The following is a 15,091-nucleotide window of genomic DNA, read 5'->3' as shown; positions in this document are numbered from 1 at the left end:
CACCCCACGATGCCAGCACAAAGGAACTCAATTTAGGCAGCTCCACTTTGGTGTTACCCAGTTTTAACACCTGACTTCCAAGCAGCCCTTTTTTATGTCTTTTGGTCCTGTGTTTATTTTTATGAATGTCTCACTCTTTGAGGCATCAATGTCTGACATGCTGGAAATGGATTATTTATAAACCATCAGCAGGGAAGAGGTACACTCGTTTGGAGACTGAACAGTGTTCCCAGTACATTCAAAGCAATTTTGAGGCTTTTTTTGAACACCTCACACGATCACCGACACCTTTGGCTCCACTGGCACATCGCCCTGTAGTTTTGTGTGAGCTACCCTCAGTCAGGCTCAGCTGACAGCATGTTTCTCATACCTTCTCCCCAGCGAACAAAGCCTTATTTCTACCCCAGACCCTCTGCCTGAGGCCATTCCTGACCCAGGAATGCTGTTCTCATTGCTGTTGGCCCCTATCTACATTGTAGAAATGCCTTTTTGGCAATAAGATAAGGCACTAGTGTGGCCCCTCGCTCTGTGGTGTTGAGCAGCTTCACTACAATGAAGGCAGGAAGGTCAGTGCTGTTCCCTGAATTTAACTGGAGAGACAGACACTCATGTTTGTCAGGATTTCATAAGGGAAGCCATCGACCGAGAACACATCAGGGTCTGCATCTTCCTCACGAACAGAAATGGAGGGGCAGCACTGATCAATTTCTGGTGACCAGTGATAGGACCTGAGAAAACGGCTGGAGCTGTGTCTGGGGAGGTTTAGGCTGGATATTAGGAAAAGGTTCTTCCCCCAGAGGGTGATTGGGCACTGAACAGGCTCCCCAGGGCAGTGGTCATGGCCCCACAGCTGACAGAGCTCAAGGAGTGTTTGGGCAACGCTCCCAGGCACAGGATGGGATTGTTGGGGTGTCTATGCAGGGCCAGGAGCTGGACTTGATGATCCTTGCAGGTCCCTTCCAGCCCAAGATATTGCACAATTCTATTCTATGATTCCAGGACTCCACACACCCACCCCATTACATGTGATGCGCGACACCAACACCCCCTGCCCCAGCAACAACCGCGACACCCCCAGCTCTTTCCAGGGGGCAAGAGGGACTGGCCCGGGGCCCACCAGCCCCTCTGGAGAGCCCAAGCCATCACTTGGCTTTTCCCCCTCGGGAATGGTCCGTGGGGAGAATCCCCACAGGGCATGATGAGGCCCAGGTGGCCACACCACTTCCAGCTCGGTTTGGGGCCGGGCGTTGCCTTTCGGCCTGGGAGGTGTCCAGCCTGCCCTGCTGCCCCTCCGGGCAGCCCGGACCGCCTCCCCCGCGCCTCCGGCCCCCGCCCGCCCTCGGCGCGTCTCCCGCAGGTGCCGTCCCCGGTGTCACTCGCACCCACGGCAGCGGCCAGAGCGGGGACACCCCCGAGCAGCCCGTTCCCCCGGGCCGGCCGCTCTCACCTGTTCTGGGGCCGGATGCCCAGCAGGTAACTCCGCCGGTCCGGCCGCGAGGCCCAGGCCGCGCTCTCGGCCTCCTCGGCGCCATCGGCGTGGCCCGATCCCTGCCCGTAGAGCCCGGCGAGGGCCCGGCGGGTCGAGCCCATGGCGGCGGCCGGACTGCGGCTGCCCCTGCCCGCGGCTGCCCGCCCTGTCAGTCACCGCTGGCATTTATAGCGACCCTGCACATGCCGCTGTCAGTCGGGGTGTTGGGGACGTGACGCAGCGGCCACGGCCCGGCCTCTCTGGGCTGGCTGCCCGGCCTCTCTCTCTCCCCATGGCTGCGAGCTCCACTTCATCTTTTGGGGAAGAAGTCTACATTTTTTATTTTTTTTTTTTTTAATAATAACCTCCACCTCAATGAGGGGAATTTCTCACACTTCAAATGTCCCTTCTCTCTGGTGACCAGTGACAGGACCCGAGGGAACGGCTGGAGCTGTGTCAAGGGAGCATTAGGCTGGATCTCAGGAAAAGGTTCTTCCCCCAGAGGGTGGTCAGGCACTGAACAGGCTCTCCAGGGCAGTGATCACAGCCTCATGGCTTCCAGAGATCAAGGAGCATTTGGACAATGCTTCCAGGCACGGGATGGGATTGTTGGGGTGTCCTGTGCAGGACCAGGAGCTGGACTTGAGCCCTGCGTGTCCCTTCCAGCTCAGGATATTCCATGGTTCTATGATCTCTCAGGATCAGCTACAACCTCCACTGATTTCTTGTAGACACGAGGCTCCCACCCTCGCTGGTGGCACCACTCAGCAGTCACGTCCTCACACTGGGGTCTTATGTCTTGGCAATCTGTTCTTTATCTCAGAATGCTCAGGAGACGGTCTGTGATGGTATTTATAGTCTCCATGGAAAAGACAGCACAAAACAGGGCTATAAAAGGTGGATACGTGTCACAAACTATTACCAGCAGTGATTTAATACCAAATGAAAACATAATGAGTAGTAAAATTGGATTTATTCTTTTTCTGCCTTCCTCTTGCCTGTCAAGCTGCTGCATCATGCGCCGCAAGCACATCACTGGTGGCATCGCATCCCTCCAGCCCTGGAATGATGGATAGAGCAGATTCACTGTGGATCACTGCCTGCCCACAGCTGCACAGCAGTGATTGCTGCAGGAGCAGGGAGATGATGGCAAATTGCTCCAGACTGCGAAAGAGAACAGGATTTGAGCTGATCCTCCTGGGGCAGGAGAGGCAGCGGATGCAACAACAATCGGGGGCATGTGATGGATCGCCTGGAGCAGGACACTCCTGATTCCTTTTCCCCAGCTAACACTGGGATTTGGAGGGTGACTTTGAATAGGCACTGGCACAAGGGTGGTCACGGACACAGACAGTGTGTGATCACCCATACAGGTGATCACAGGGTGCACTATGGTGGCAGGTGATCACATTATTAGGCATGTAAATGGCTGAATACCAGAGAAGATACTTAATCTTGGCAAAGGCAAAGGAGGTGGACCTCCTAAGACATTTGGATGTGGTCCTAAGAAATATAAGGAAAGGTGGTCCCAGAGGGCTGACTGAAGACCTTGTCTTCTCCAGGCAGTGAAACAGCAGATGAAATTGCATAAAACAAACATAACATGATCCATTGGGGAAACCACAATAGTCATTTTAGATAGGCAGCAGTGGTCTCTGTGTTGGCTAATGCCACTTAGGAATAATCCATCTCTAACAGAGTACAGTAGACCCCAAAAAACCCCCAAACCTAAGCCACAGAGAAGGTCAGCAAGGATGAGCCAAGGTCCAGCCTGGCTGCTGCATGAAGAATAACTACATAGACTGCGACTCTTCAGCCTGGGAGAATGAACTGAGGTGCCATGACTGAGGCATACACAGCTGTGAGGGACGAGGAGAACAAGACCAGGGGCATCGAGTGAAATTAGCAGGAGGTAAAGTCAGTAAAAGGGAGATGCTTCCTCCCTCCTCTTGGCATTAAGCTGCTCCCACACAAATGTGTCCTGTGCTGCTAAAATCTCCTGAGGTTTATGCAGGATGAAGACACTACCTTTGGCTCAAGAAGCGTTTGAGCGACATAAGAATATTCAGTGTGCATGCCCTGATCTCACACCCTTCACTGCGCCCTGGCTGCTGCCCAAATGTGGGAGGGAGGATGCTGGGCCGGGAGGATGCAATGTAGCATTCTCCTGCTCCCATCCCTTTCTCTGGAAGGAGGAGGAGGACTTTCAGGTCCCACAGCTTCAGGAAACCTGAATTCAAGCCCCAGCATATGAATTAGACATTATTTCACCATGAGCCCAATCTCTTGGCATGTTGATCTGATAGAACAGAGCCCAGCCCACCTGAGAAGGGTGTCCAGAACAGGTAGGTCTCTGCTTTGGGCCTGGAACTATGTCTGGTTGCAGAGTCCCAAATACAGGAAAGCCACTGATTTACTGGAATGAGTCCAGTGAAGGCCACCAAAAAGACTGAGGGAGTTCAGGCACCTGACATAGGAGGAGAGGGTGAGAGAAGCTGGGTTTCAGGCTTCAGGGGAGAGCTAAACAGAGACCTCCTCGTTTCCTTCACTACCTCACAGGAAGGTACAGACTCAGAGGTGCAGAGTGATGGACTGAGAGGCCAAAATGCAAGTGGCAAGGAGGACGGTTCCGATTAGATCTTAGGAAAATTAGTTGGCCTGTGACAGAGATCAAACAGTACCACAGGGTCCCAGAGAAATGGGCAATCTCCATCCTGTGAGACAGTGGAGGGGACAAGGTGCTGAGCAGATGATTGACGTCCTTCTTGGAGTGGGGGGGCTAGACCAGAGACCCCCAGGGGTCCCTTCCCACCCTGGTTACAACGTGGTTCAGTGCCTCACCCCAGCAGTGGAGGGAAACCTGGATGGAGAGCGCAGGTTTAGCTCAGATGTGACGAGGCAAAGCCTGCTGTGGTGTTTGATCCTCCCCCCAGACGCACGGGGGTTGTATTCTTTTCTGCCCTTTCAGGCTCTGAATGGTTCTTGTGCCTATCCCTGCTGGAACAGCTTCCTCTCACATCTGCTCTCCCGTCATTCTGCTCACAGAGAGTGACAGTGCCCTCTGCTCCCGTCTCACTTTGGAAACATGTTTAGCTGCTGAAGCCTAAGCCAGCCAGCCACAAGGATTCAGTCCTTGTTAGCAAAGCTTTCCTCCTCTGCCTGCAAATCCAGCACTGACTCACAGCACGTCGCAGATGTTTTCTCACTCCTCTCGCACAATTTATCCTTTCCTTTCCCACCCTGCGCCCATAAGTTCCTCCCTTTCTAAAATCACAGGCTTCTTCCTGCACTCTGACAACAAGCTCTCACCCCTGGTTCTTCCCCAGATATTCACACAGACCGTGCCAGGGCAGGGCTCTGCTATAGAGGACAAATATGACAGACTTTTTGAGCAGGTATTTGCAGAAGGATTCTCTCTCTGAAGCCTGGAGAAACAGTCTACAGGGAATGCAGCAACCTCCAGCTGTTTGAAGAGATGCTACATCAATCAGAATTGTCATCTTTAGCTCTAGGAAAGTGATGGGGTTAATTTAATGATCATTTTTATTAGCTGCCTGTGCTGCATGGATAATAACTCTGCAGCACAGGTGTGGCACGGAGCTGCTGGCACATATTCAGCCAGAACCTTCATTTGCAATCATTCATAGGTTTTAAACCTGCAAGTGTATATTTCCAAATGCCTGGCTGGACCCCTAAGAAATCAGGAAAAAGTCCATGTGATCTCAGACAGCTGGGGAGATGAGCTAGGCATCACCTTTTCTGTATCCATGAAAGGAAAAGACCAGTCCTGGTTGGAGCAGGGGTTACTCAGTATCACATTGGATGGACAGGGTGTAGCAGGTTTTCTTGCTTTTGCAGCATAACTGTCCCATCCTGCACAGAGGAAAGGACATGGAGAGAGAAAATCCTTCCTGCATTTACCGGTTGTGTTGGGTTGGCTTTTTCCTACCACCTTCTTCCCCATCCGTTCTAAGAGAAAAGCAGCAGGGAGAGGGACATCCTTCAGCCTTGCTTAGTCCCTCAGACCCTTGCATGGCCCAGCCCTGCCCTGTGGAGGTGATCCATGACCACTCAGCCACAACTGCTTCTCTCTGCCATCCTGATGATCTGTTTGTGCCCTTCCATGCTGCCACTTAGGAGAGACATCCCTGATGGTCTTGCTTTTCCTTGGTCAGCCCATAAGCACTGCTACAGCCCCAGGGGAGAGAAATTTCAGCAGAGAAGTGAGAGCCCCTCACAACCTCTTCTCTAGCTGGTCCATGGTCCCCCCTCATGCTCAGAAGTCCTGGTCCCCATCACTCCTGGCTCTGTGGGGACCTGCTTCCTAGGACTATTGGGGAGAAGCCAGCCTGGTGGGAATTTCTTTGCCCTGGGAGTAGGAATCTTGTCACCCCAAGTCCTGAGCCCAGACCTGCTTCATCCTCCTAGGCTTTGTGTCAGTCTCGCTGCCTGGTCACTGCAAAGTTCTTTGGGAATGACAATCAATCACTCCCTGGCCACCCTCTGTCCTCTCCATCCACCATTTCCAGCTCATTTCCTTGTAGTCTTGCTGCCTCTTGAAAGGTGAAGAGTTCTGGGTTAACAAGTCTGACCTTGCCCTAACCTTGTAAGTGCAAGTCACGGCACAGCGCTGGAGTCCTGACGCCCCACTGTGTCCCTTCCCTCCCAGAGGGGCTTGTGCAACCTCTGGCACTGCCGGCACCACTTCCCCTGGGGCCCTCGTGATGCCTGGCCCAGCTGGTGGGGACTTCTTGGAGGAGGAGGCAGGTTCTATGTGCCCACCCACAAAGCAGCACTGGGCCCAACATGAGCCTTTCTGTCCGTGGCTCCAGGGAGAGAGGTGAGAGCGGCTGTGGGGTGTGAGGGTGGTGGGCTGGGTGGGAGTGGGGAGGGGGTGAGAGTGGCTGTGGGGATGAGAGCAAGGGTGGTCATGGGAACAGGGGCAAGAACACCTGTGGGGATGAGGCAAGGACATCTGTGGGGAAGGGCTAAGGACTCTGTTGGGGTTGTGGGTGAGGATGGCTGTGGGGATGGGGGTGAGGTCACCTGTGGGGAAAGGACAAGGACACCTGTGGGGAAGGGGCTGAGGACACTGGTGAGGAGGGAGGTAAGGACACCCGTGGGGATATGGGTGAATACACCTGTAAGGGAGGAAGGGCACTGTGGGGAGGAGGGGAGGACACTCTTGGGGAGAGGGGCAAGGTCACCACTGGGGATATCCACACCTGTAAGGAGTGGAGGGGGCACCATGGGAAGGAGGGAGGAAACCCATGGGTAAGGAGTTGAGGTCACCAGTGGGGATAGGGGCAAGGACACCTGTGGGGATGAGGTAACTGGTGGGGTTGAAAACACTCGTGTAGAGGGGGCTGAGGACACCCGTAGGGATATGGACAAGTACACCTGTAAGGGGAACACCTGTGGGAATGAGAGGAAGGTCAACAGTGGTGGTGGAGATGAGGTCACCTCTAAGGAGTGTGCGAGAGGGGCACCGCGGGAAGGAGAGGAGGACACCCATAGGGAGCGGATATGTTCAAATACACCTGTAAGGCGGCGGGGAGGGAGAGAGGTCACTCGTGGGCAGGGTGGTGCGGGAGCCTTGGCACCCGAGCGAGCGGCGCGTCCCCGGCGACCCCGCGCGGGTCCGGGCCGTGTCGTGCCGGGCCGTGTCGTGCCATCCCTGCGGAGCCGCCGCAGCCCCGCCGTGTCGCGGCGCCGCCCCCGCGGGGCGGGCCGGGAGCGCGGAAGTTCGGGGGCCGCGGCGGCGGAGTGCGGGCCTCGGCCCGGCGCCGCAGCCCCGAGCCCGCCATGGGCCGCCGTGCCCGGTGAGCGGCCGCTCGGCCCGGCCCGAGCCGCCCCCAGCGCCGCCGTCCCCTCGCCGCAGGTGCCGCCGCCGCGTCCCGGGGAGAGGAGCCGTCGCGGGTCCGGCCGGCGGCCGCCCAGGCCAGGAAGGAGCCGCCGGAGAAGCGATGCAGGAAGGTGAGCGGCCACGGGGCGGTGGGAACAGTGACCGTGCGACCCCTGTGGCACTTGGGAGAGCACCCAGAAGAGCCTCGTGGCATCCTCGTGACACCCATCCACCCATCCATCCGTCCTTTCGTCCATGCCCTCTGCACAGAGCATCCCTGTTCCTCCAAACTTACCTTCCTGCTAGGATGGATGCCACTCTTGTAGCCCAGCGAGCCCTGGGCTGTGCTTACTGTATTGTTTCCACCTCCACACCCTGTTTCTCCACAGCCATTACCATCACTGAGCAACCAGTCTCCATCTCTGTCCCAGTGGGATACTCCTTCACACTGCGGTGCCGAGCCGAGGGAAGCACCTTGCTGCAGTACCAGTGGTTTTGTCAGCACCAGGTGAGGGTGGGAGCGTGTGTCCCTGGGTATGGCACCAGGTTGGGTCCCTGCACACAGTGGGGGAGCTGAAGGAAGGGAGGAAATTAGGAATTTCCACTTTCACTGCTCTTACAAGGGGCTTCCTAGTGCCTTCTGCTGCCAGCAATGAGGAGGGAATCACTGCCCACTGCCTGTGTTTTCCCTTTAGTCTGACTGCCACCAGATTCCTGGAGCAACCAACCCAGACTTGCCCATTATTGCAGAGCAGACCCAGCTCTACACCTGCAGAGTCAATGACCTCTACAGAAATGCTGTCTTCTCTGACTGGGTGAAGGTGGAGGTCCATCAGTGTGTCGCCAGAGGTACAAGCATGTCTTCTACCTTCTTGATGTGTCATGGAATCACAGAATGGTTTGGGTTGGAAGGGACGTTAAAGCTCATCTCGTTCCAACACCCCTACCATGGGCAGGGACACCTTCCACTAGACCAGGTTGGCTCAAGCTCCATCCAACCTGGCATGTACCTACACCTCCTGCTGATCACTCACTGTGGGTTTTCTAGGGCTATTTGGGGTGCTGGGACTAGAAGAGTCCATCTGGTTACTTCAAAGCTGACCAAAAATAACTCAGGGTGTGGTTGACCTCAGCATGTTGACTGCACCCTTGGCAGGAAAGGGCAAGGGTCAGGGTTGGGAAGCCAGAGGCAGGGCTGTGGTCTGGCATTGGCTATTGCAGGTGTTGCTCCCAAGCATTCCTTGCTCCCAAAGCAGAAAGGTGCAGTGGTGACGGTGAAAAATGGCCGTTGTTTGCTGTCCTCGTGAAGGGAGAACCAATTCCATGTTGCTGCTTTGCAGGTTTGCCCCCTCGGCTGTGGCGAGGAGAGCCCGTCATCATCCTCAACCCCATGGAGCAGAGGGTGGAGGTGGGGAAGCCACTGCAGCTGCAGTGTGCTGCCATGGGGGTCCCAGCCCCCTGCTACCAGTGGTACCGGAATGGGAACCTGCTGGAACAGCACAAGAGAAAAAAACTCTGGGTAAGGTTGCCTGGGGATAGTTCAGAAGCTTTGGCTGCTGAGGCGGGTGATGGGAGAAGCTGGTTGCAGGGTTGTGGGAAAGTCCTCTGTGCACTTCTGACAGGGAAGTTCAGGCTGGGCACTAGGAAGAGGTTGTTCATTTGGAGGTGAATGGTGCTACACTGGAGCCAGAAAGACCATGAGGTCTCTGTTCTTGGAGATGTTCAGGGCTGGAATAGACAGAACTATGGCCAACCTGACTCAGTGGTGGCTTTAGTCCCTCTCTGAGCAGGATCCTGGGCTGGAGAACCAGAGTCCTTGTCAGCCAGTACTGCTCTGGTTCTTGTCCCTGTCCTGATTCTTTGTGAGGCAAAGTCTCAGTGAATAGCAGGAAAAGTACTCTATTCCAGGAACACGGGTGCCTTCAGCAGATCCTGTCAGGGAGCTGCAGACTTTCACCATAAATAATGTGGTTTAACTTTTGATCTGTCTAGATCACCCATGCCAAGGTCAGTGACTCGGGCACGTACCTCTGCTGTGCCTCCAACAGTCACGGAGAGCACTGGACCAACGCTGTGGACGTTCACGTAGGTGAGCAGAGCCAACCCCCGTTGCTTTGCTGCACATCACCTGGAGAGAGAAGTAATTAGAGGGTACAGTGGAATTTAATGCTCTCGTCTGGAAGCACCAAGCTGGTGAACGAGGGCTGTGATAAATAGGATTCCTTGGTATCAGGGCTCAGAGGGAGCGAAGGAAGCGGTATTTGGAAAAGAGAACCCCGCGGACCTGCTGATGCACTGTCTGGTGGGGTGGGATGCTGGGTTCTGCAGTCTGCCAGAAACCTGCTGTGTTAGGGCAGGCTCGGTGCTCTCAGCTGCTCCCTGTGGTTTTCCTGCCTTGCCAAGGTGCTGATTTCACAGTTCCACAGCCAAATCGCAGTGGGCTCTTGTGCCCAAACTCATTTCCAGCCTCACTGGGATGAAGTGATGCGCTCAGACACAGAGAGCCGGAGAGGATGGGGTTTATTTTGGGAAGGTTCAGGCCCCTCGGGCTGGCAGCTGAGGGCTGATGCTGCATGAGTGACAGATCCCAGGGATAAGATGTGTCCCCAGAGCCTCAGGCATGCTCCACCTCTCCCTTGGCCCCCTGCCTTTGCTCTATGTGAAGCAGGAATACCACAAGTTGGCTTGACTGGCTCTTTACTCCATCTAGAGATTTTTCTATGCTGTAAGCTTCTCATCCTGCCTTTTAAGCTGGCTTTAAAATTTCTTCAAAGTGCAAATTGATCCTGTATATCCAGAGAGCAATCTGCCTGCCTCCTCACAGCTGGCAAAACTGCATCCAGGGGGGACAGGCAGCAAGAAAAGGACACCAGATTGGGTTGGGTTCAAAGCATTACAGCTACGGAGCTTAACGTGCAACGGGCGCCTCTGTCAGAGGCAGAAAAGGATGAATGGTTTTGTTCTGAACTTTCCAGGCATCCCTGGTGCCTCAGCAACACTGGTTCAGGGGCCAAAGGTCTTCCAGACCCATGAGATGTATGAAATTTATCTTTAATTTCTTCTTTTAGAACCTGTAAGGTTTTAGAATTTTCTCCTGGAATGACTTCTGAAATTAATTTCTAATTTAAATAGGAAAAGCTGGAGCTGTTTGAGTAACAATTTTAAGAAGCTGGAGGTGCTTGGGCAGGGAAGCTTGTGGGGCTCACCAAAGTGAGTCACATTTGGGGGGGCTTTTCTGAGCCAGAACTGCTAAAAAGCAGGGAAAGTCAGAGAAGGGAGATGAACAACCTGGGGAATATTATCACAATCAAAAGCAAATGGTGGCTCCCTCTGCAGCAGATGTTTATGGGGAGAAACTCTGTTTTGGAGCTTTTATTGACCTTGAGTTGTTGTGTTACCTTTGCTTTTGCTGCAGTGAGGGAGAAGGTGAGTCGCATCAGGAAGCCCACGTATGAGCTCCTCCGTGCTGACCCTCCTTCCCTGACCTGCCCCTTTTCCAGTCTTTGCTTCCCAGATGCTCAGGATGTCCTAAATCAGGCAGGATTTCATGAAGACCGGTGTGTTTAAGGTTAGCAGTCAGGCTGTGAAGAAGTTGCCCCAGGAGCGTTGCTTATACAGATCCTCTATGTGTTTGATCCAGCTGTGCATTGCTGGGAATGTTGGAGCAGGATTCAGACCTGGCACTGGATGTTGGGCACAGGCTTATCATTTCCCTCTTTCTTTCCCAGGTACATGTGGCTCTGAAAAGTTTTTTGGTGAGTACTGTCATCTTTTCTTCCTGAGCACTTATTATCTTAATTCAAAGCCAGGCTCCAGAGTGGATGGGAAGACAGGGAGTGGGAGTTCTTTTCCTGCAGAGACCACTTCAAGCCTTTATGCCCACATTGCAACAGGCTCTCTGCTTTTGAGATCAGAGCTGCATGGCACAAGATGAGTCCCATCCCCTGCCAAGCCCTGATCTTTCTCAGCAAGTGGAGTAATATTATTCCTAATGAGTAACTGAGTCTTGAGCTCTGGGGCTGCCAAATGGGTTTAAAGATGTTGTTCACATGACACCTTTTCCCTTCCTTGAAATACCTCCTCAGAGCAGGGCAAAGCTCCTCACTCCCACCACTGCTGAGTGACATAAATCCTTTTTTTTTACAGTGGGGAGGTGGGGATAAAATCAAAGCAGGACCCCAGGGTTTCTCTATTTCAGCCCTGTGAGGGAAAGGACTCCTTAGCCTGGCTCAGTGCATCCCCCTCCCTCTCACTGCTGGCACACCAGGCCCACGGTCACGGTAGGGCAGGTAGAGCAGAACCTCCTGCACTCCTGAGATTTTGGCTGTCAAGTGTAAACTTCTCAACCCTTTCTGTCAAAATGATTGTGTATTTTGTTGAAGTGTTCAGAAAGCCGAGGACTTTCCGGAGAGTGCTCGAGGCTTGCAGCAGCCTAGGGTCTATCCTGCCTGCCTAAATTTTTTGTTAGATTTCCTGAATCCTCACTCCAACGGAGAAGGTGAGACCTTGCCTCCCACTGAGCGTTTACAGCTTTGTCACCTAATGTTTGTTTCAGCTACAGGCAAAATAGCACTTTTAGTGGGCAACAACCGCTACCAGCATCATCCCAACCTCATGGCTCCTGTCAAGGATGTGTTTGAGCTGAGTCGTCTTCTGGAACAGCTGGGCTTCCAGGTTGTCTCCCTCCTGGATCTGAACAAGGCTGAGATGGCGACAGCGGTCAGTCAGTTCCTGCAGCTCCTGGAAAAGGGAGTCTATGGTAAGGCCAAGCCAGCCCAGCCACTTGCCCATGCTGAGCAGGGATTTGGTAATTTTCTGAACAGCTGTTGAATTGAAAAAGAAGAAACTGAACTTTACTCTCTCAAGGGAGACCTGCAGCACAGTCTGCAGTGGTACCAGGCTTGGCAGAAGCCCCTGGATAAGTGTTGTTCAGTTTTGGGCAGGTTACAGCCAGCAAAGGCAGTGTTTCTCCATCACGTGGCAGCCTCCAGCCCCAACAGCATGGGCTCACGCTGAGTTTTTGGAGAGCCAGTGCTTCTGATAGTGAATGGGAAAAGGGGTTTTCATTTTTCTGTAGATAACAGAATAGAGGAGACTGTGTGAGGTAGGGGAGCTCCTTTTGAGCCCTGACTGCTGCATCTGGCTATGATTTCCTTGTTTCTCTTTCCTGAAGGTCTAATTTGGGCCCCTGACAGCCTTTTTGCAGAAGAGCACTGCCAGCTGCAGATGGCTTTGAGGTTGGGCTTTGAGCTTATTGCGCACTGTTCTCAGTGGGAAGTGATCCTCAAACACAAACCCAACCAGCAGATCTTGTGGGTCTTAAAGCAGGTGTTCAGATTTGATGGGTAAAGCAGCACCTTTGGGGTCCCTGAGTTCTCCCAGCCCGACAGATACCCTGAAAATACCTTGCCAGGTGGGCTATTTTGCTTCCAAACCTCAGTGTGAGGCTTATCTCCCAGCTGTGCGGCACCCAGACAGTGAAAGTCAGCGTGGGCCGATTCCAGCCTGGCACTCAGCAGGAGGTTTGGAGGTTGTGCAATGGATAATAGGGACATGGCCACAAGGGAAATGCTGTGCAGCCACCTTATTCCGGGAAGCACTGACTCACCAGGGAGGCTGAGCTGGTGGGAAGGGCTGCACACGGCTGTGGCATCACCTGGTGACAGTGTATTCCTATGACTTCACTTGCAGCTTCCTTTTGTGGTTGCTCTCTGAAATCCCCTTGTATCTCAGGCTTTACCTGGAGGTTAGACCTCCTGTGTAGCAATCACCACAGCTGAGATCAGGAGAGCTTTGTGTAGACATACAGAGGGAGGAGAGGGCTGATTGCTGGACATGAACCTCCATGGGTTGGTGCTCACTGCCCCGTGTTGTATGATCCATGCTGACGAGGGGAGTAAGGCTTTATGGTCTCTGTAACTGCCCCTCCAGGAACTGTAGGCTGTGGTGAGACCTTCATCCACTTCCACAACTCTAGACCAGACCAGTGCCTTCCCCCCCTCCTCCCAGGCCTTGGGCCTGAAGTGTTCAGAAAGTGAGTGGATGTGGTACTGCATGATGTGGTTTAGTGGAAATGGTGGGATTCAGTCCAAGGTTGCACTTGATGATCTTGCAGGTCTTTTCCAGGCTTAGTGATTTTATGTACCAAAGGCTTCTCCAATTCACAGTATGGAGGTGGTGGGTCATTGGGCTGCTTTTCCTCCAGATCTCTTAGAAAAGCTGCAGAGGATTTTTGAAGGCCCCAGGCATCCTCTGGGTGATCTAAATCATTCTCTCCTCAGGTGAATCCCCCAGGATGTTATTTTGAGTGTCCTAAAAAGTCCTGAGTCAAAAAAATTGCATTGGAAATGCAACGAGAGCAGAAAGTTGTGAGTGAAATACTTGGAATATGGAGTCATGCCTTAATTAAGCCTCATGCTGACATTTCCTGCATTATGAGCAGTGCCTGGAGCTTCCCCTTTTTAATTTGGTACTCGGAAGTTTGTCTGTGATCAGCAGTTCTGACTCACACGACGTGGGAAGAGCTCAGAATAAAAAAGCCCTTTCCTTCTCTGAGCAAATTGTTGACTTTCCTGTTCAGGAGAGAAATTATGTCCAGAAGAGGCTGGAAAAGTTGCTCAGCTGTTGTGAAACATGTCTTTTTGGATTTGAACACCAGTCTTTGGGATTTATATAGTGTGGGGAGCACCTGGTGGTGCATTCAGGTGCACAAGACCTCAAAAGTTAGAAAATTTAAGGATTGAATCATTCTTTGTGGGCTTTTCTGTAGCATTTAATTTTTTTCCAAGCATCAGTGATGCTGCCTGATGATAGATGTCATCACTTCCTTGCATGAACAGGGGCAGAGGCATGAAAGGCACCAGCACTTGATGACTTGAGGGGCCCAGCCTGTAATGCCCGCATCTAATTTTTCCAGAAGGCTTCCAGTTTTATACTCTTTTCTAGTCTCAGGGGAGGGTTTTGTGGCTTTGATTTGCAAGTTACAAAAGCTCAGAGCTTCTGCAGGTCAGAGCCCGCCGTATCTGGCTGGCAATCCACAAGAAGAGGAACCCAAATCTTGTGGGCATCTGTGGAAACAGCCATTTGAGAAACTTTCCATTGTCCCCTGAGAATAGAAACCAAAGGTGACTCGAGGCCTCTTTGACTATGAGATCATGTTTTCCATCTTCCACACGATGAGGTCATGCTTTTAGTCCTTCAGCTCCTGCCCCTGTCACCACATCCCTTGCAGAATCAGAGATCAAGGCGAGTGTCCTGCCAAGTCCAGGGGCAGGAACAGTGGAGGGAATACAGAGGAGAGGTTACTCGCTCAAGTGTGGGCTTTGGCAGTGAGTCTGACTGAAGAATTTCTCCTGCTGTTGCCTTTTAGCTGCTTGTTCCCATTTCTGATCTCTCACTTTTCACCATCCCTCCATTGTGGTAGCACAACTGTGTCACCTCACAGAGCTATTTTTAACCCATTTCAGTTCCCCAAGTTGGCTTTCATCAATCAGCATCCCCCAAGCAGTGTCATCAGCGCTGGGGAGGGGTGAGCAGCCACTGTGCAATTTCCTTTAGGGAAGCTTCAGCCCACGTAGGAAAGCCCTGCACGGGACACGGGTCAGAGGGGAGCACCAGCTTGGGCCATGCTGAGCTCCCCAGTGCTTTCCACGTGAAAGGTGGAATTCAGCCTGGCAGGTGCTGAGCCTGGGTGTTGTAGCACAGAGGGCTTGGAAATATGTAAACCCAGTGACTTCAGGTGACAAACAGTGTGGGAATCCATAAGCACAAGGGAGCCT

At 53.1% G+C, this 15,091-nt stretch overlaps 2 protein-coding genes across 10 annotated transcripts in view; one reads left to right on the top strand and one right to left on the bottom strand.

Moving 5' to 3' along the window:
* Window positions 1-1,643, bottom strand: part of ALPK3 (alpha kinase 3) — a 33,783-nt gene extending 32,140 nt beyond the window's left edge. For all 3 annotated transcript variants that reach the window (XM_051796363.1, XM_051796364.1, XM_051796365.1), the window contains exon 1: window positions 1,448-1,643. In XM_051796363.1, the coding sequence (XP_051652323.1) occupies window positions 1,448-1,590 (143 nt within the window). In that variant the 5' untranslated portion in view covers window positions 1,591-1,643. The remainder of the gene's footprint in view (window positions 1-1,447) is intronic.
* Window positions 1,644-1,736: 93 nt separating this feature from the next.
* The window catches only part of LOC127475058 (mucosa-associated lymphoid tissue lymphoma translocation protein 1-like), a 31,076-nt gene continuing 17,721 nt past the window's right edge, over window positions 1,737-15,091 (top strand). Inside the window, exons 1-9 of one of the 7 annotated variants that reach the window (XM_051796423.1) lie at window positions 1,737-3,380; window positions 6,138-6,308; window positions 7,350-7,444; window positions 7,703-7,821; window positions 8,009-8,162; window positions 8,654-8,832; window positions 9,306-9,402; window positions 11,042-11,068; window positions 11,869-12,072. In XM_051796423.1, the coding sequence (XP_051652383.1) occupies window positions 6,193-6,308; window positions 7,350-7,444; window positions 7,703-7,821; window positions 8,009-8,162; window positions 8,654-8,832; window positions 9,306-9,402; window positions 11,042-11,068; window positions 11,869-12,072 (991 nt within the window). In that variant the 5' untranslated portion in view covers window positions 1,737-3,380; window positions 6,138-6,192. Of the gene's footprint in view, window positions 3,381-4,192; window positions 6,309-6,754; window positions 7,011-7,261; window positions 7,445-7,702; window positions 7,822-8,008; window positions 8,163-8,653; window positions 8,833-9,305; window positions 9,403-11,041; window positions 11,069-11,868; window positions 12,073-15,091 lie in introns of those variants that run through there. The other 6 variants (XM_051796422.1, XM_051796424.1, XM_051796421.1 and 3 more) reach the window with 6 other exon arrangements.

The sequence above is a fragment of the Manacus candei genome, unplaced genomic scaffold (genome assembly GCF_025592945.1).
Source record: "Manacus candei isolate 608988 ecotype Guabito, Panama unplaced genomic scaffold, ASM2559294v1 h1tg000046l, whole genome shotgun sequence".
Taxonomy (NCBI): Eukaryota; Metazoa; Chordata; class Aves; order Passeriformes; family Pipridae; genus Manacus; species Manacus candei.
This window is presented reverse-complemented; position numbering and strand designations above follow the sequence as displayed.